Source organism: Mobula birostris, chromosome 12, assembly GCF_030028105.1.
Source record: "Mobula birostris isolate sMobBir1 chromosome 12, sMobBir1.hap1, whole genome shotgun sequence".
Taxonomy (NCBI): Eukaryota; Metazoa; Chordata; class Chondrichthyes; order Myliobatiformes; family Myliobatidae; genus Mobula; species Mobula birostris.
The window spans coordinates 113,166,668-113,187,353 of record NC_092381.1 but is presented as its reverse complement, the minus strand read 5'-3'; the positions used below and the strand labels follow the sequence as shown (position 1 = coordinate 113,187,353).

The window sequence follows — 20,686 nt, the reverse complement described above, 5'->3', positions numbered from 1 at the left end:
GCTGTCCTCCCATGCTGACTTCAGAACCCTCTAAGTCTCAGAGATGTTCACCTTTCTTCTGCTCCCTATCCTCATTCCAGACTTGGAACATAGAACACTACAGCACAAAATGATGTTACGCCAACCTGTATAGACCCTCTTCGTTCCCTCCTACACAGCCATTACCCTCCCATTTTTTATCACCTACGTGCCTAAGAGTTTCTTAAATGTCCCTAATGTATCTGCCCCTGCCACCAACCCCAGCAGTGCAGGCACCCACCACTCTCTGTGTAAAGTATCTGCCTCTGACATCCCCTCTGTACTTCCCTTCAATCACCTTAAACTGATGCCCTCTGGTATTTGCCATTGCCACTCAGAGAAAATGGTGCTGACTGTCCGGTCTATCTGGTTCTCATAATCTTATGCACCTCCCATCCTCCTGCACTCCAAAGAGAAAGACCCTAGCTCACTTGACCTTTCCTCATAAGACATGTTCTCCAATCCAGACAATATCGTGGTCTATCTTCTCTGCACCTTCCCTAAAGCTTCCACATCCTTCCTATAATGAGCTGACCAGAATGGAACAGAGCTTTATGAAGTTGCAACTTTACCTCAGGGCTCTTGAACTCAGTCCCCTGACTAATGAAGGCTGATACACCATAGACCTTCTTAGCCAGCCTATCAGCTTGCCCGGGAACTTAAAGGGATCTATGGACTTAGATCCCAAGAGCTCTCTGTACCTCGTCACTATTTAAGAATCCTGGCATTAATCCTGTTCTTTCTCTTTAAGTTGAATCTTCCAAAGTGAATCACTTCACACTTTTCTGGACTGAATTCGATCTGCCACTTCTTCACCCAGCTTTTCATCCTGTCAATGTCCTGTTGTATCCTACGACAATCTTCTACACTATCCACGACTCCATCAACCACAACTCCACCAACCACACTACCCACATCTCCACCAACCTTCCTGCCATCTGCAAACTTACTAACCCACCCACCCACTTCCTGCTCCAAATCATTTATAAAGATCACCCAGAAAAATGTATTAAAATCACCATTTATAAAATCAGGGGTCCAGAACAGATACCTGCGGAACACCATTAGTCATGAATTTGAGGCAGAATACGCTCCACCCGCGACCACCCTCTGCCTTCCTTGTGCAATCCAATTCTGAATCTTTGCGGCCAAGTTTCCCTGGATTCCATGTCTCCTGACTTTTTGAATAAGCTTGCTTTTTGGATCCCTACTAAAATCCATGTACACCACATCCACTGCTCTACCTTCATCAACCTATTTTGTCATCTCCTCAGAAAACTCATTTGGGTTTATGAGACATGCCCTGACCTTCTCAAAGCCATGCTGACTATTACTTATAAGACTATGCTTCTCCAAAGGCTGGTAATCCTGTCCCTAACAATGTCCTAGTTTGCCCATCGCTGATGTAAGATTATCCATATTCCATTTCTCCCACAATGGAACAACATTTGCCATCCTCCAAACCTCTGGTACTACTGCTGTAGCCAATCAAGTCATTTGCAATTCTTTGAAACTCCAGATAGATAGGTGGTAGATAGATAGATGGAGGGGCCGGTAGTGCTGAGGAAACAGAGAGTCTGCAGAGAGACTTGGATAGATTGGAAGAATGGGCAAAGAAGTGGCAAATGAAATACAATGTTGGAAAATGTATGGTTATGCACTTTGGCAGAAGAAATAAACGGGCAGACTATTATTTAAATGGGGAGAGAATTCAAAGTTCTAAGATGCAACAGGACATGGGAGTCCTCGTGCAGGATACCCTTAAGGTTAACCTCCAGGTTGAGTCGGTGGTGAAGAAGGCGAATGCAATGTTGGCTTTCATTTCTAGAGGAATAGAGTATAGGAGCAGGGATGTGATGTTGAGGCTCTATAAGGCGCTGGTGAGACCTCACTTGGAGTACTGTGGGCAGTTTTGGTCTCCTTATTTAAGAAAGGATGTGCTAACATTAGAGAGGGTACAGAGAAGATTCACTAGAATGATTCCGGGAATGAGAGGGTTAACATATGAGGAACGTTTGTCCGCTCTTGGACTGTATTCCTTGGAGTTTAGAAGAATGAGGGGAGACCTCATAGAAACATTTCGAATGTTGAAAGGCATGGACAGAGTGGATGTGGTAAAGTTGTTTCCCATGGTGGGGGAGTCTAGTACGAGAGGGCATGACTTAAGGATTGAAGGGCGCCCTTTCAGAACAGAGATGCGAAGAAATTTTTTTAGCCAGAGGGTGGTGAATCTATAGAATTTGTTGCCACGGGCGGCAGTGGAGGCCAAGTCATTGGGTGTATTTAAGGCAGAGATTGATAGGTATCTGAGTAGCCAGGGCATCAAAGGTTATGGTGAGAAGGCGGGGGAGTGGGACTAAATGGGAGAATGGATTAGCTCATGATAAAATGGCGGAGCAGACTCATGGGCCAAACGGCCGACTTTTGCTCCTTTGTCTTATGGTCTTATGGTCTTATGTTACAGGCCGCTTTGGTGCAAGCTTTCCTCATTAAAGTACAGATTCCAGCTGCTGGTCTCAAAGCTTCTCTAAACTGTTGCCAACAGATGAGATCTTGCTGAGTTCCGCAGCATTTCACGTGTGTGTTGCTTGGATTTCCAGCATCTGCAGAATCTCTTGTGTTTAAGATCCTGCAGATGCTGGAAATCCAGAGCAACACACACGTGAAGTGCGGAAACTCAGCCGGTCAGGCAGCGTCGATGGAAAAGAGAAACAGTCAATGCTTCATCAGGACTGGAAAAAAAGATGAGAAATCAGAGTAAGAAGGAGGGGGAAGGGAGGAAGAAGTACAAGGTGGCAGGAGATAGGTGAAACCGGGGGAGAGGTGAAGTGAAGAGCTGGGAGATTGGTGAAAGAGATACAGGGCTGGAGAAGGGCGAATCTGATAGGAGAGGGTAGAAGACGATGGAAGAAAGGGAAGGGGAAGGAGCATCAGAGGAAGGCAATAGAACATTTACTTATTTATTATTATGATTATTTTATCTTTTTTCTATATTATGTATCGCATTGAACTGCTGCTGCTAAGTTAACAAATTTCACGACATATACATGTAGATTGGGTGAACCAAATTGGTAAAGGTGCTGAGGAAGAAGATTTCTTGGAATGTATGCGGGATGGTTTTTTGAACCAACATGTCAAGGAACCAACTAGAGAGCAGGCTATTCTGGACTGGGTTTTGAGCAATGAGGAAGGGTTAATTAGCAATCTTGTCGTGAGAGGCCCCTTGGGTAAGAGTGACCATAATATGGTGGAATTCTTCATTAAGATGGAGAGTGACATAGTTAATTCAGAAACAAAGGTTCTGAACTGAAAGAGGGGTAACTTTGAAGGTATGAGACGTGAATTAGCTAAGATAGACTGGCAAATGACACTTAAAGGATTGACGGTGGATATGCAATGGCAAGCATTTAAAGGTTGCATGGATGAACTACAACAATTGTTCATCCCAGTTTGGCAAAAGAATAAATCAAGGAAGGTAGTGCACCCGTGGCTGACAAGAGAAATTAGGGATAGTATCAATTCCAAAGAAGAAGCATACAAATTAGCCAGAGAAAGTGGATCACCTGAGGACTGGGAGAAATTCAGAGTTCAGCAGAGGAGGACAAAGGGCTTAATTAGGAAGGGGAAAAAAGATTATGAGAGAAAACTGGCAGGAAACATAAAAACGGACTGTAAAAGCTTTTATAGATATGTGAAAAGGAAAAGACTGGTAAAGACAAATGTAGGTCCCCTGCAGACAGAAACAGGTGAATTGATTATGGGGAGCAAGGACATGGCAGACCAATTGAATAATTACTTTGGTTCTGTCTTCACTAAGGAGGACATAAATAATCTTCCAGAAATAGTAGGGGACAAAGGGTCCAGTGAGATGGAGGAACTGAGCGAAATATATGTTAGTTGGGAAGTGGTGTTAGGTAAATTGAAGGGATTGAAGGCAGATAAATCCCCAGGGCCAGATGGTCTGCATCCCAGAGTGCTTAAGGAAGTAGCCCAAGAAATAGTGGATGCATTAGTGATAATTTTTCAAAACTCGTTAGATTCTGGACTAGTTCCTGAGGATTGGAGGGTGGCTAATGTAACTCCACTTTTTAAAAAAGGAGGGAGAGAGAAACCGGGGAATTATAGACCGGTTAGCCTAACGTCGGTGGTGGGGAAACTGCTAGAGTCAGTTATCAAGGATGTGATAACAGCACATTTGGAAAGCGGTGAAATGATCGGACAAAGTCAGCATGGATTTGTGAAAGGAAAATCATGTCTGACGAATCTCATAGAATTTTTTGAGGATGTAACTAGTAGAGTGGATAGGGGAGGACCTGTGGATGTGGTATATTTGGATTTTCAGAAGGCTTTTGACAAGGTCCCACACAGGAGATTAGTGTGCAAACTTAAAGCACACGGTATTGCGGGTAAGGTATTGGTGTGGGTGGAGAGTTGGTCAGCAGACAGGAAGCAAAGAGTGGGAATAAACGGGACCTTTTCAGAATGGCAGGTGGTGACTAGTGGGGTACCGCAAGGCTCAGTGCTGGGACTCCAGTTGTTTACAATATATATTAATGACTTGGATGAGGGAATTAAATGCAGCATCTCCAAGTTTGCGGATGACACGAAGCTGGGTGGCAGTGTTAGCTGTGAGGAGGATGCTAAGAGGATGCAGGGTGACTTGGATAGGTTGGGTGGGTGGGCAAATTCATGGCAGATGCAATTTAATGTGGATAAATGTGAAGTTATCCACTTTGGTGGCAAAAATAGGAAAACAGATTATTATCTGAATGGTGGCCGATTAGAAAAAGGGGAGGTGCAACGAGACCTGGGTGTCATTATACACCAGTCATTGAAAGTGGGCATGCAGGTACAGCAGGCGGTGAAAAAGGCGAATGGTATGCTGGCATTTATAGCGAGAGGATTCGAGTACAGGAGCAGGGAGGTACTACTGCAGTTGTACAAGGCCTTGGTGAGACCACACCTGGAGTATTGCGTGCAGTTTTGGTCCCCTAATCTGAGGAAGGACATCCTTGCCATAGAGGGAGTACAAAGAAGGTTCACCAGATTGATTCCTGGGATGGCAGGACTTTCATATGAAGAAAGACTGGATGAACTGGGCTTGTACTCGTTGGAATTTAGAAGATTGAGGGGGGATCTGATTGAAACGTATAATATCCTAAAGGGATTGGACAGGCTAGATGCAGGAAGATTGTTCCCGATGTTGGGGAAGTCCAGAACGAGGGGCCACAGTTTGAGGATAGAGAGGAAGCCTTTTAGGACCGAGATTAGGAAAAACTTCTTCACACAGAGAGTGGTGAATCTGTGGAATTCTCTGCCACAGGAAACAGTTGAGGCCAGTTCATTGGCTATATTTAAGAGGGAGTTAGATATGGCCCTTGTGGCTATGGGGGTCAGGGGGTATGGAGGGAAGGCTGGGGCGGGGTTCTGAGTTGGATGATCAACCATGATCATAATAAATGGCGGTGCAGGCTCGAAGGGCCGAATGGCCTACTCCTGCACCTATTTTCTATGTATGTTTCTATGCCGGTGATAATAAACCTGATTCTGATTCTGAACATAGGAATCTACAGCACATTACAGGCCCTTCGGCCCACAATGCTGTGCTAACCATGTAACCTACTCTAGGAAATGCCTAAAGTTTCCCTACCCCAAAGATCTCTATTTTTCTAAGGTCCATTTACCTATCTAAGAGTCTCTTAAAAGACCTTATTGTATCCACTTCCACCACCGTCACCAGAGATAAGGTGAGAGAGGGAAACAGAAATGGGGAAATGGTGAAGGAGAGAAGGGGGGCAATTACTGGAAGTTCATCGGGTTGGAATCTACCCAGATGGAATATAAGGTGTTGCTTCTCCAACCTGAGTGTGGCCTCATCACGGCAGTAGAGGAGGCCGTGGACTGACATGTCAGAATGGGAGTGGGAAGTAGAGCTGAAATGGGTGGCTCCCAGGAGATCCGGCTTTTTCTGGTGAATGGAGATTTCGGAGGATGTTAAGCAATACACAGGGATCTGAGTTATAAAGGTGAGGTTGGATAGGTTGAGACTTCTTTTCTCCTGTAGGTGAGGGGTGACCTAATATAGGTTTATAAAATCCAGAATAGATACAGGGACTGGCCACTCTCTGCCTCCCAGGGAAGGCCAATCAAAAACTAGAGGGCAGAGGGGAAAGCTAGAGGTGAGTGGGGAAAGAATTCTAGGGGCCCTGAGGGACAACTTTCTGCACAAAGCGGGCGGTGGGTTTGTGGAATGAGCTGCCGGGAGAAGTGGTAGAGACAGATGTATTGGCTTTCATAGATCAAAGTATTGTGCAAAAGATGGGATGTTATGTTGAAGTTGTATAAGACGTTGGTGAGATCTAATTAGGCGTATTGTGTGCAGGTTTGATCACCTTCATACAGGACAGCTGTAAACAAGGTTGAAAGAGTACAGAGAAAATTTACAATGATGTTACTGGGTGTGGAAGGCCTGAGTTGTAAGGAAAGAATGAATAGGTTAGGATTTTATTCTTTGCAACACAGAAGATTGAGGGGAGATTTGATATAAGTATACAAAATTATGAGGCGTATAGATAGAGTAAGTGCAGGCAGGCTTTTTCCAATGAGCTTGCGTGGGACTACAACCAGAGGTCGTGGGCTAAGGGTGAAAGGTGAAATTTTAAGGGGAACATGAGGGGAAACTTCTTCACTCAGAGGGTGGTGAGAGTGTGGAATCAGCTGCCAGCACGTGGTGCATGTGAGCTCGATTTCAACATTAAAGGGAAGGTTTGATAGGTACAGGGGTGGTAGGGGTATGGAGGGCTATGGTGCCAGTGCAGGTCGATGGGAGTAGGCAGTTTAAATGGTTCATCACGGTCTAGATGGACCGAAGGGCCTGTTTCTGTACTGTACTTTTCTATGACTCTAGATATTGTTATAAGTATGTAGGTAAGAGAGGTATGCCCAAATAGGACTACTTGAATAGGCATCTTGCTCAGCATGGGGAAGTTGGGCTGAAAGGCCTGATTCCATGCTGTGTAACCCTGTCACTCTGATTTTCCTTCCACAAGACACAGGAGCAGAACTAGACAGCCCATCGAGCATGCTCTGCTGATTTATTATCCCTCTCACTCCTTTCTCCTGTCTTCTCCCTGTAAACTTTGACACCTTTACTATCAACCTCTGCTTTAAATACACCCAACGATTTGGCCTCCGTCTGTGGCAATGAATTCCACAGATTCACCATGCTCTGACTAAAGAAATTCTTGCTCAACTCTGTTCTAAATAGACATGCTTCTGAGTCAGGATCCTTTCGTCCTAGACTTGTGTACTAATGGAAAAATCCTCTAACTCACCATCATTACCACTGCGTGCTGTGTGGTATGACCTGGCTGATCATGGTCTGTCCATGACCACGACTGTTCTTGGCAAGTTTTTCTACTGAAGTGGTTTGTTATTGCCACCTTCTGGGCCCTCTGTCTAGGCTGTTCAATACTCCATCGGTTTCAATGAGCTCCCACCCTCATTCTTTTAAACTCCAGTGCCTACAGGCCCAGAGCCATCAAATACTCCTCATACATTAACCCTTTCATTCCTGGAATCATTCTTGTTAAGTCACCCACCCTATATTCTTATTGAACCATTCTCGGAGGCAGAATCCAGTGGTCAACCACTGTTTTATCCACTATTTGTTGCAAGTGCTAAGCACAAGAGATTCTGCAGCTGCTGGAAATCCAGAGTAATACACACAAAATGCTGGGAGGAACTCAGCAGGTCAGGCAGCATCTCAGGACTAATTCATTAATTTCTCTCCTGGTTACCCTCTCGTTCCTCCTCTTCTCACCTGCTCATCACTGCCCTCTGGTTTCCCTCCACCTACCCTTTCTCCTGTGGTCCACCGTCCTCTCTGATCAAATTCCTCCTCCTTCAGCCCTTGACCTCTTCATCCCCCCTCACCTGGTCTCACATATCACTTGCCAGCTTGTACTGCCTCCCTCCCCCCATGTCCCCCCCACCCCCACCTCACCTCCTTAGTCTGGCTTCATTCCTCTTCCTTTCCAATCTGGAGTTCAGAAGAATGAGGGGAGCATCTCATTGAAACCTATTGAAGGTTGAAAGGCCTAGGAGGCTGTTTCCTATAGTGAGGGAGTCTAGGACCAGAGGGCACAGATAGAGTGGATGTGGAGAGGATGTTTCCTATAGTGGGGGCATCTAGGACCAGAGGACACAGATAGAGTGGATGTGAAGAGGATGTTTCCGATAGTGGGGGAGTCTCGGACCAGAGGACATCGCCTCAGAATAAAATGATGTCCCTTTGGAACAGAGATGAAGAGGAATTTCTTTAGCCAGATGGTGGTAAATCAGTGGAAATCATTGTCACAGATAGACCTGGAGGCCAAGTCATTAAAATCAAAGTGGATAGTAAAAGTTTTTTCAAGTATGTTAAAAATAAAAGAGAAATGAGAGTGGATATAGGACTGTTAGAAAATGAGGCAGGATAAATAGTAATGGAGGACAAGGAGATGGCTGATGAACTAAATGAGTATTTTGCATCAGTCTTCACTGTGGAAGACAGTAGCAGTGTGCCTGATGTTGTAGTGTGTGAAGGAAGAGAAGTGGGTGCAGTTACTGTTACAAGAGAGAAGTTGCTCAAAAAGCTGAAAGACCTAAAGGTACATAAGTCACCCAGACCAGATGAACTGCACTCTGGGGTTCTGAAAGAGGTAGCGGTAGAGATTATGGAGGCATTAGTAATGATCTTTCAAAAACCATTGGACTCTGGCATGGTGCCAGAGGACTGGAAAATCGCAAATGTCACTCCACTCTTTCAGAAAGGAGGAAGGCAGCAGAAAGGAAGTTATAGATCATTTAACCTGACCTCAGTGGTTGGGAAGATGTTAGAGTCAATTGTTAAGGATGAGGCTATGGAATACTTGGTGACACGGGACAAGATAGTACTGAGTCAGCATGGTTTCCTTCAGGGAAATCCTGCCTAATGAACCTGTTAAAGTTCTTGGAGGAGATTACAAGTAGGATAGATAAAGAGGATGTAGTCGATGTATATTTGGATTTTTAGAAGGCCTTCCTCAAGGTGCCACACATGAGGCTGCTTACGAGTTAAGAGCCCATAGTATTACAGGAAGGTTACTAACATGGTTAGAGCATTGGCTGATTGGTAGGGGTCAGCGAGTGGGAATAAAAGGATCCGCTTCTGATTGGCTGCCAGTGACTAGTGGTGTTCCACAGGGGTCGGAGTTGGGACCACTTCTTCTTATGATGCAATGATTTCGATGATGGAATAAATGGCTTTGTTGTCAAGTTTGCAGATGATACAAGGTTTGGTGGAGGGGCAGGTAGTGTTGAGGAAACAGGTAGGATACAGAAGGACTTAGATAGATTAGGAAAATAGATTAGGAAAATGGGCAAGAAAATGGCAAATGAAATACAATGTTGGAAAATGTATGGTCATACACTTCAGTAGTGGAAATAAATGTACGGACTATTTTCTAAACGGGGAGAAAATACAGGAATCTGAGATGCAGAGGGGCTTGGGAGTCCCTGTGCAGATCATCCTGAAGGTTAACTTGCAGGCTGAGTCGGTGGTGAGGAAGGCAAATGCCATGTTAGCATTCATTTCAAGAGGTCTAGAATACAAGAACAAGGATGTGATGCTGAGGCTTTATAAGGCATTGGTGAGGTCTCACCTTGAGTATTGTGAACAGTTTTGGGCCCCTCATCTTAGAAAAGATGTGCTGTCATTGGAGAGGGTCCAGAGGAGGTTACAAGGACGATTCCAGGAATGAAAGGGTTATCATATGAGGAACATTTGATGGCTCTGGGTCTGTACTCGCTGGAATTCAGAAGGATGAGGGGGAATCTCATTGAAACCTTTCGAATGTTGAAAGGCCCAGACAGAGTAGATGTGGAAAGGATGTTTCCCATGGTGGGAGAGTCTGGGACAAGAGGGCACAGCATCAGGATAGAGGGGCGCCCTTTCAAAACAGAGATGTGGAGAAATTTCCTTAGCCAAAGGGTGATGAATTTGTGGAATTTGTTACCACATGCAGCTGTGGAGGCCAAGTCGCTGGGTGTAGTTAAGGCAGAGATTGATAGGTTCTTGATTGGACACGGCATCAAAGGTTTATTGAAGGCCGGGAACTGGGGCTGAGGACGAGATTGAAAAAAAAGGATCAGCCATGATTGAATGGTGGAGCAGACTTGATGGGCCAGATGGACTCATTCTGCTTCTATGTCTTATGGTCTGTTGCTTATCGTTTCAGTGGGAATAAAGTGATAAATTCGATGTTGCTGGTGCACCATCTTCTCGATCTGCCTCTTACCTGATGAGCCAGACATTGCTTCGTAGATAAGCTTGCAGGCCTTCAGGAGCTGTGCCACTTTTTTGAAGGGCGAGTAGGCCAGGTGCATGGCAGCAAACTTCTGCTGGATCTTTTCCAGTGCCACGGCGTCGGGAACACTGGCTGTCACCTCCAGCTGCGCCAGGGTCTGACTCTGCAGAATCAGCTGGTTGGTGGTCAGCTTCTTCAGAGACCCGTCCTTGGTGTGGAAGTCAAGCAGGCACGCGTAGATGTTGTCACGCAGTGGTTTCAGCACACACTTCTGCAAAGCCTTCTGGATGGCAACCTCTGGAAGAGAGAGGAACAGTGTGGAGTCAGAAGGGAACTGTTGCTGAGGAAGTGAGAGGCAGCGCAGACAAAGGAGAGTCAGTGGACGTTATTGACTTGGATTTTCAGAACCCTTTGACAAAGTGCCCCACATGAGGCTGCGAGACAAGGTCCGAGCCTGTAGTATTACAGGAAAGATACTAGCATGGATAGAGTGGGAATAAAGGGAGCCTTTACCGGTTGGCTGCTGGTGACTAGTGGTGTTCCACAGCGATCGGAGTTGGGACTGCTTCTTTTTAAGTAATATGTCAATGGTTTGGATGACAGAATTTATGGACGAGCTTGCAGACAATGTGAAGATATGTGGAGAGGAAGGTAGTGTTGAGGAAGCAGGGAGTTTGCAGAAGGACCTGGACAGATTGGGGAAATGGGCAAAGTATCAGATGGAATACGGTGCAGGAAAGTGTATGGTCATGCCCTTTGCTAGAGGAATAAAGGCATGAACTATTTTCTATTTTCAAATCGGGGTCTCTTTTCACTGGAATTCAGAAGAATGAGGGGTGACCTCATTGAAACCTAATGAATAATCAAAGACCTTGATAGAGTGGATGTAGAGAGGATGTTTCCTATAGTGAGGGAGTCCTGGATCAGAGGACACAGATAGAGTGGATGTGGAGAGGATGTTTCCTGCAGTGGGAGAGTCTGAGACCAGAGGACACAGATAGAGTGGATGTGGAGAGGATGTTTCCTATAGTGGGGGAGTCTAGGACCAGAGGACACAGATAGAGTGGATGTGGAGAGGATGTTTCCTGAAGTGGGGGAGTCTAGGACCAGAGGGCACAGATAGAGTGGATGTGGAAAGGATGTTTCCTGAAGTGGGGGAGTCTAGGACCAGAGGGCACAGATAGAGTGGACGTGGAGAGGATGCTTCCTATAGTGGGGGAGTCTAGGACCAGAGGACACAGATAGAGTGGATGTGGAGAGGATGTCTCCTGTAGTGGGTGAGTCTAGGATCAGAGGGCACAGATAGAGTGGATGTGGAGAGGATGTTTCCTCTGGTGGGGGAGTCTAGGACCAGAGGGGACAGTCACAGAATACAGGAACTTCCTTTTAGGACAGAGGTGAGGATAAATTTCTTTAGTCAGAGAGTGGTGAATCTGTAGAGGCCAAGCCATTGAGTATATTTAAAGCGAAGGTTGATAGAATATTGATTAATGAGGACATCAAAGGTAATGGGGAGAAAACAGGAGAACGGGGTTGAGAGGGGTAATAAATCAGCCATGATCAATGGTGGAGCAGACTAGTTGGGCTGAATGGCCCAATTTGGCTCTGATGTCTTACGGTCCTTGGATATTTGTTAGTAATAATGATACTTGAGTTTAGAGCTACCTGCTGTTAACCTGAAGCTTACAAATAAAATTGAAGGTTTATGTTGACTGGTTGCAGAGGTTGGAGGTCTCTGAGGTGATATGATGAACATCTTGGGGACACTTCCAAACAAATTTAGGAAAATCTGAAATGATTCAATTGCTTAAGATTGCCCGAGTTCTGTGAGGCCTCATCAGTGCTTGGTTCAAGATATAGAAGCAGAATTAGGCCATTTGGCCCATTGAGTCTGCTGTACCATTTCATCACGCCTGATCAATTTTCCCTCTCAGCCTCAATCTCCTGCCTTCTCCCCGTACCCCTTTGTGCTCTGGCTAAACAGGAATCTGTCAACCTCTGTCTTAAATACAGTATACATAAAGATTTGGCCACTACAGCCCCCCGTGATGATAAATTTCACAAATTCACCACTTTCTGGCTAAAGAAATTCTTTCTCATCTCCATTCTAAAAGGTCTCCTCTGGTTGTAAACTCTCCCGCAACAGGAAGCATCCTCTCCACATCCACTCTATCAAGACCTTTCAACATTCAATAGGTTTCAATGAGGTCACCTCTCACTCTTCTGAATTCTAGTGAAAACAGGGCCAGAGCCATCAAACACTCTTCATATGACAAGCTATTTCATCCCGGAATCATTTTTGTTAACCTACTGCGAACCCTCTCAGAGGGTTCAATTAATTTGAAAAACAAAATGGCTTTAGGGTAGGGGGTTCCCAACCTTTTTTGTGCCATGGACCCCTACCATTAAGTGAGGAGTCCCTAGACCCCAGCTTGGGAACCCTACTTTAGGGTGAGATTATCAGTACGGCTCAGGATTGGAAAAAGCTGCAGAGAGTTGTAAGCTCAGCATATCCATCGTGGGCACTGACCTCCCCACCATCGAGGACATCTTTGAAAGGCAACATCTGTCGTTATGGAGTCTCACCACCCAGGACATGCTCTCTTCCAGGATATTACCTTACTGTATTTAATTTACACACTTTATTTTGTTTATCTATGTGTAATTCATCTTGGATTTAATTCTTACTTTCTTAAGTTGTTGTGTGTTGTATGTGTGTTCTGTGTACACTGTGCTCCACACTCTGGTCTGGAGAAACGTCGTCTCGTTTGGCGGTATACAACGGAGACAGTTTAACTCTATATAGAGTTAAATGACAGTAAACTTGACATGACTCATTGCTGCCATCAGGAGGGAGATACAGGAACCTGATGATTCACACGTAATGTTCTAGGACAGCCCCTTCCCCTCTGACTCTGGATTTCTGAGCGGACGATGAACCCACAAACACTACCTCACTCTGTTTGCTCTCCTATTGCACTTCTTATATATGTCAGCAATAATCAACCCATTTATGTTTCTTATTTTGGGTGGTGGGGTGGAGATATGTCTCTACCAAAGGAGGTGTGAGATGCTCCTTCCCTCCGCGAGTCTGCAGGCCCCCCTTGGGCAAGGTGTAGCACCTGCTTAGCCCCCCCCCACCCCCCAAGATCAGGGTGATCAGGGTCAGGTGAAGCCTTGGATGGTCGTATGAGCAGCCGGTGCAGATCACAAGTCCTGGCTGTGTGACCACTGACACCAGGCGGACAATCTCTGAAGAGGTCATAGACACGAGAAATCTGCAGAAGGAACACATAGGCCTATGACATGGCACATAATGATGATGTCATGTGACACAGCGCATGATGATGATGTGTCTTGTAAGAAATATTTTACGTAATGCTGTGCAAAACAGTACATTGTAGTAGTTTCTGATTACTACCTGGAGTATTGCTTATCTGGAGGCCTGGGTTGGCTATCCAAACGTCTCTTAAAAGCCCCTAATGTATTCGCCTCTACCACCACATTCCAGGCATCCACCACTCTCTGAGTAAAAAACTTACCCCTCACATCCCCCTTGAACCTACCCCCACCTCCCTCACTTTCAATGCATGCCCTCTGGTATTAGACATTTCTACCCTGGGAAACAGATACTCTCTGTTCACTCGATCTATGCTTCTCATAATCTTATAAACCTCTATCAGATCTCCCCTCAGCCTCCGACACTCCAGAGAAAACAACCCAAGTTTATCCAGCCGCTCATGATAGCACACGCTCTCTAAACCAGGCAGCATCCTGGTAAACCTCTCCTGCACCCTCTCCAAAGCTGCAACATCCTTCCTATAGTGGGCAACCAGAACAGTGTACAATACTCCAGATGTGGCCAAACCAGAGTTTTATAAAGTGTCGCTGTTTCTGTAACAATTTTGTTTTACCAGTCAGGGTTGTTAGCTCTGAGCTGAACCCTCCACCTCCCCCCCACCCCCCCACTGAATCTGGAGGGCTGGTGGACCACTCTTTGTCTGGCCTCTACCCTTTGACCTGTTTGCCATGGGTGACCCTACCAAGAGCCAAACTCCAGCCAACGTAGCTCTCCGGGTCATTGAGGCATGTAAGCCTCCAAACCCTACGACAAGGCTGAGGTCTTCTTCAGGGGTGAATGGTGTTAGTTTAGACATTAATAATTCAAAGTCAACCACCTTGCCCTACTTTTGGCAAAATAACAAACTCGGGTATTTTTACCTCATTTGAGTTAATTGGAATTATTTTGAAACCATTTAGTTTTTTTTTAACAATATTTTACTACGTCACAACTAAGCCTTATTTATCCTCGAGTAAGTTCCAACCTACTGGGTCTCTACTCGCGTCATCCTCACCTCACTGATATTTCAGTGGGTTTTCACTGGAACCCTGCTGACAGTAACTGAAATTCACGAAAAAATGCAGGTCCTGCAAACCTAAAATGAAAACAAAAAATGCAGGTAAACCCTTCATGACCAAGAGGCGGAGGTCAAAGGCCTTCCATCAGAATTGGAACTTAGAACATTACATCTCAGTAAGGCCCTTCAGCCCACAATGCTGTGCCGACCTTTTAAACTACTCCAAGATCAATCTTATCCTTCGCTCCTGAGTAGCCCTCCAGTTTCCTATCATTCACCTGCCTATCAAAGAGTCTCTTAAGTGCCCCTAATGTATCTGCCTCTGTCACCACCAGTGTCTTCCATGAACTCACCACACTGTTAAAAAAAATCCTCCCTCTGACACCTCCTCTATACTTCCCTCCAATCACCTTAAAATGATACCTCCTTGTATTATTTGACCACTCTTTGCCTCCTGCCAATCAGCCATCTTTCCTGTAATGGCATGGGTACCAGAGGGCTGGCTGGAGATGCAGAAAAAGGCAGCTTTGGCTGTGGCTGAGGAGGAAGGACAGAAACTGGAGGACCAACTAACCCGACTGGAAGCTGCAGCGGGTGTTAGGGAGACATCCCTGCCTCTGCTCCATCAGCAGGAGATGTACCAGGGCTAAGGAGGCGAAACGGTGAGCGGTGGTCCCTGGCTGGTGACCCTGCAGCTGAGCTAAGGGCACTGGTAGAAGTGTGGCGTGCAGCAATGTGAAACTGCAAGCATCATCTTCTGGTAAATCTCATTCGGGCAAGATCCTTCCGTAAGGAAACCACGCTGACTACAGCCTATTTTATCATGTGCCTCCAAAACCACATCCTTAACCATCAAGTCCAACATCTTCCCAACCACTGAGGTCAGACCAACTGGCCTATCGTTTCCTTTCTTCTGCCTCTCTCCCTTCGTGATGAATGGAGTGACATTTACAATTTTCCAGTCCTCCGGAACCACGCCAGAATCAATTGATTCTTGAAAGTATTAGCCACCTCAGCCCTGGGGAAAGAAGTCTTTGGCTATCCAGTCGATGTATGCCTCTAATTACCTTCTACACCTTTCAAGTCACCTCCTCTCCTCCTTCACTCCAAAGAGAACAGCTCTAGCCCACTCAACTGTTCCTCATAAGTCATGCTCTCTAATCCAGTGAGCGTCAGTGACAGGAGAAAACCAGTTAGCATTAAGCTGCAGAGGGGGTAGGTGTTGATCAAAAATAAGGAACCATCTCCGGTTGGGTGAAACCAGACTTGCACAAACTAATGGACTGCTTGGTCAGTGCTTTAGTGAGGGAGGTCAGAGAGACAGAATTGCAAACTTGCAACATTCTGCACGGCCCCATCAAGAGAAAGGTTTTATAGGTTCATAATACTGGTGCTAGTTGGGTGTAAGGTGGAGATACGTCTCTATCAAAGGGGGTATAAGCTGTTCCTTCTCGATGCTAGACTGCAGGTCATCCTTAGGCAAGATGTAGTGCCTGCTTAGCCCACACCCACACCCCCACCACCCAGATCAGGGTCACCTGAAGCCATGGGAGCAGGTGGTGGATGGTCGTACGAGCAGCCAGTGCAGATCACAAGTCCTGGTTATATGACCACTGATGCCAGGAAGACAATCTCTGAGGAGTATTGATAATGGCTGGGGTCACCACCCAGAAGAAGGCAATGGCAAACCACTTCTGTAGAAAAATTTGCCAAGAGCAATCGTGGTCAAAAGACCATGATCGCCCACATCATATGACATGGAACTTAAGGGGAAATCTTGCCTGACAAATCTATTGGAATCCTTTGAGGAAGTAACAGGCAGGATAGACAAAGAAGAGATGTTGGTTACTTGGGCTTTCAGAAGGCCTTTGAAAAGGTGTTTGTTGCACATGAAGCTCTTAACAAGAGCCCATCGTATTTCACGAGAGGTACCATAATGAACAGAAGATTGGCTGATTGGCTGGAGGCAAAGAGTGGGAATAAAGGGAGCCTTTTCTGGTTGGCTGCCGGTGACTAGTGGTGTGCAGCAGTGGTCATTGTTGGGACTGCTACTTTTCACTTTGTTTGTCAATAATTTGGATGAGTTTATGGCCAAGCTTGCAGATGATACGAAGATAGGTGGAAGTCAGGTCGTATGGAGGAAGCAAGGAGTCTCCGAAAGGACTTACTGGGGGAATGGACAAAGAAGTAATGTAGAGAAATGCATAGTCATGCACTTTGGCAGAAGTAATAAAAACATGGACTAGTTTGTAAATGGGGAGAAAATTCAAAAATCAAAAGTGCAAAGGGACTTTGAACCCTTGTGCAGGATTCCCTAAAGGTTAACTTGCAGGTGAGTCAGTGGTAAGGAAGGCACATGCAATGCTAGCATTCAGTTCAAGACAACTAGAATACAAAAGCAAGGATATAATGCTGAGTCTGTGTAAGGCAGTGGTGAGGCCTCACTTGGAGTATTGTGAGCAGTGTTAGGCCTCTTATCTAAGAAAGGATGTGCTGGCATTGGAGAGGGTTCAGGGGAATGATCCTGGGAAAAGGGTTAATACGTGAGGAGCTTTTGATGGTTCTGCGTCTGTACTTGCTGGAGTTTAGGTCAAGGGGGGTGGTCATTGAAACCTATTGATTATTGAAAGCTCTGCTTAGAGTGGGTGTGGACAGGATGTTTCCTGTTGCAGGCTAATGTAGGACCGGGGGGCACCACCTCTGAATTGAGGGATGTCCATTTAGAACAGAGGTGAGGAGGAATTTCTTTAGCCGTAAGGTGGGGAATCTGTGGAGGCCAAGTCATTGGGTCTATTTAAAGCAAAGTTTGACAGGAGCTTGCTCAGTCAGGGTGTCAAAGGTTACGGGGAGAAGGAAGGAAAATGGGATTGAGAGGGATAATAAATCAGCCATGATGAAATAGCAGAGCAGAATTGATGGGCCAAATGGCCTAATTCTGCTCCTTTGTCTTATGGTCTAATGTAATCTGGAGCAAAGCACAGGCAGAGTGCTGGAGGAACTCAGCAGCTGTGGAGGGAAATGGAGAGTTGGAATTTCAGGCCGAGACTGAGACCGAGAGCCTTCATTCGGACTGGAAAGGAGGAGTCTAGAAACCAGAAGAAGGAGGTGGAGGGGGGCAGGGCGGGTCAGAGGAGGATAAGCACGTGCTGGCAGGTGATAGGCGAGATCTGATGGAGCGGGAGAGGCAGGAGGCTGGGAGTGCGGGGACAGTGAAAGGGAATGATGTGAGAAGCTGGAGGTGATAGGTGGAAGAAGCAAAGGGCTGAAGATGGAGGAGGAATCTCTTAGGAGAGGCCGGTAGACCTTGGGAGTAAAAGAAGGAGGTGGATGGGCAGGTGAGAAGAAGAGAGTGGATGAGAGGGGAACCAATGGAAAAAAAGAGAAGGAAGAATCCAAATCAGGTCTATTATCACCAGCATGGCGTGAAATTTGTTGTTTTGCAGCAGCAGTACAATGCAATACATAAAACAAACTATAAATTATAATTAGAACTATATACAAAAAATAGATTAAAAAAGTAGTGAAAAAGAGAGGCAAAAATATTGAGGAAGTCTTCAAGGGAGAGAGACTACTGGAGATTGGAGAAATCGATGTTCATGCCATCAGGTTGGAAGCTACCTAGATGGAATATGAGATGTGGTTCCTCCAGCCTGTGTTTGGCTTCATCGTTGCAGCAGAAGAGGTCCCGTCAGAATGGGAATGGGAATGGGACATCACGTTCAAGTGGGCGGCCGCCAGGAGATGCTTCCTTTTGCGGTGGACAGAGCACGGAGATGACGGTGATGGGTAGGTCGAGAAGGCAAGGGATGGGGAAAGAGCCATTCAGCCTCTTGAGCATGCTATTCCATTCAGTATGATCACCAATTAATCTCTTCCTCTACACTACTTTCCTGCCCAAGCCCCACATCCCCTGATATCTGAAAATCAATTGATTGCTGTCTTCGGTGTACTCAGCAACGGTGCCTACACAACCCATCTGAAAACTGGGTCAAGTTTACCATCATTCGCACAGGTCCATGTCTGCACAGGTGCCATGAAAAACTTCCCGGCAACAGCATCAGAGGCACCGTATTCAGGAAAAAAAAACATAGATTATACAAGCATGAGACACGATTGTACAAGAAGGAACATAATTAGAATCCAAGCAGAAACAAAGTTAAATGTAGTGCACAGTGGTCACAGTGTTACTGTACTGATCCCTGCCCTCCAGGTGGAGAGATTTCTTCTCATCCTTGTCACAGAAACATAGAAAACATACAGCACAATACAGGCCCTTCGGCCCGAACCTTAGAACTACCTAGACTTTACCCATAGCCCTCTATTTTTCTAAGCTCCATGTAGTCTCTTAAAAGATTCTATCATTTCCGCCTCCACCACCACCGTTGGCAGCCCATTCCACACACTCACCACTCTGTGTAAAAAAACTTACCCCTGACATCTCCTCTGTACCTACTCCCCAGCACCTTAAACCTGTGCCCTCTTGTGTTAGCCATTTCAGCTCTGGGAAAAAGCCTCTGACTATCCACATGATCAATGCCCTCATCATCTTATACACCTCTATCAGGTCACCTCTCATCCTCTGTCGCTCCAAGGAGAAAAGGCCGAGTTTTCATAAGGCATGCTCCCCAATCCAGGCAACATCCTTGTAAATCTCCTCTGCTCTAGTGAGGTGACCAGAACTGAGCACAGTATTCCAAGTGGGGTCTGACCACGGTCTTATATAGCTGCAACATTACCCCTCAGCTCCTAAATTCAATTCCACGATTGATGAAGACCAACACACCGTATGCCTTCTTAACCACAGTCAACTTGTGCAGCTGCTTTGAGCGTCCTATGGACTCGGACCCCAAGATCCCTCTGATCCTCCACACTGCCAAGAGTCTTACCATTAATACTATATTCTGCCATCATATTTGACCTACCAAAATGAACCACTTCACAGTTATCCGGGTTGAACTCCATCTGCCACTTCTCAGCCCAGTTTTGCATCCTATCAATGTCCCGCTGTAACCTCTGACAGCCCTCCACACTATCCACAACACCCCCAACCTTTGTGTCAACAGCAAACTTACTAACCCATCCCTCCACTTCCTCATCCAGGTCATTCATAAAAATCATGAAGAGTAGGGGTCCCAGAACAGATCCCTGAGGCACACCACTGGTCACCGGCCTCCATGCAGAATATGATCCATTTACAACCACTCTTTGTCTTCTGTGGGCAAGCCAGTTCTGGATCCACAAAGCAATGTCCCCTTGGATCCCCATGCTTCCTTACTTTCTCAATAAGCCTTGCATGAGGTACCTTATCAAATGCCTTGCTGAAATCCATATACATTACATCTACTGCTCTACCTTCATCAATGTGTTTAGTCACACCCTCAAAAAATTCAAGCAGGCTCGTAAGGCACAACCTGCCCTTGACAAAGCCATGCTGACTATTCCTAATCATATTATACCACTCCAAATGTTCATAAGTCCTGCCTCTCAGGATCTTCTCCATCAAGTTACCAACCACTGAAGTAAAACTCACTGGTCTATAATTTTCTGGGCTATCTCTACTTCCCTTCTTGAATAAGGGAACAACATCCGCAACCCTCCAATCCTCCAGAACCTCTCCCATCCCCATTGATGATGCAAAGATCATCGCCAGAGGCTCAGTAATCTCCTCCCTCACTTCCTACAGTAGTCTGGGGTACATCTCATCCCGTCCGGGTGACTTATCCAACTTGAAAAGCTATTCTCTTATTTTGTGAATCAGTGACCCACAGCTGCCTGTGGCAAAGAATTCCACAGACTCACAACTGTCTGGCTAAAGAAATTCCTCCTCATCTCTGTTCTAAATGGACGTACTTCTATCCTGAGGCTGTGAGTCTTAGACTCCCCCTCCATAGGAAACATCTTCCTCATATCCACTATTGAGCTCTTTCCATATTCACCAGGTTTCAATGAGATCCCCACTCATTCTTCTAAACTCCAGTGAGT

At 45.8% G+C, this 20,686-nt stretch overlaps 1 protein-coding gene across 1 annotated transcript in view; it reads right to left on the bottom strand.

The window, feature by feature from the left end:
* rinl (Ras and Rab interactor-like) overlaps positions 1-20,686 on the bottom strand; it is a 111,012-nt gene that overhangs the window by 17,390 nt on the left and 72,936 nt on the right. Inside the window, exon 8 of the mRNA XM_072274508.1 lies at positions 10,338-10,643. Coding sequence (XP_072130609.1) covers positions 10,338-10,643 — 306 coding nt within the window. The remainder of the gene's footprint in view (positions 1-10,337; positions 10,644-20,686) is intronic.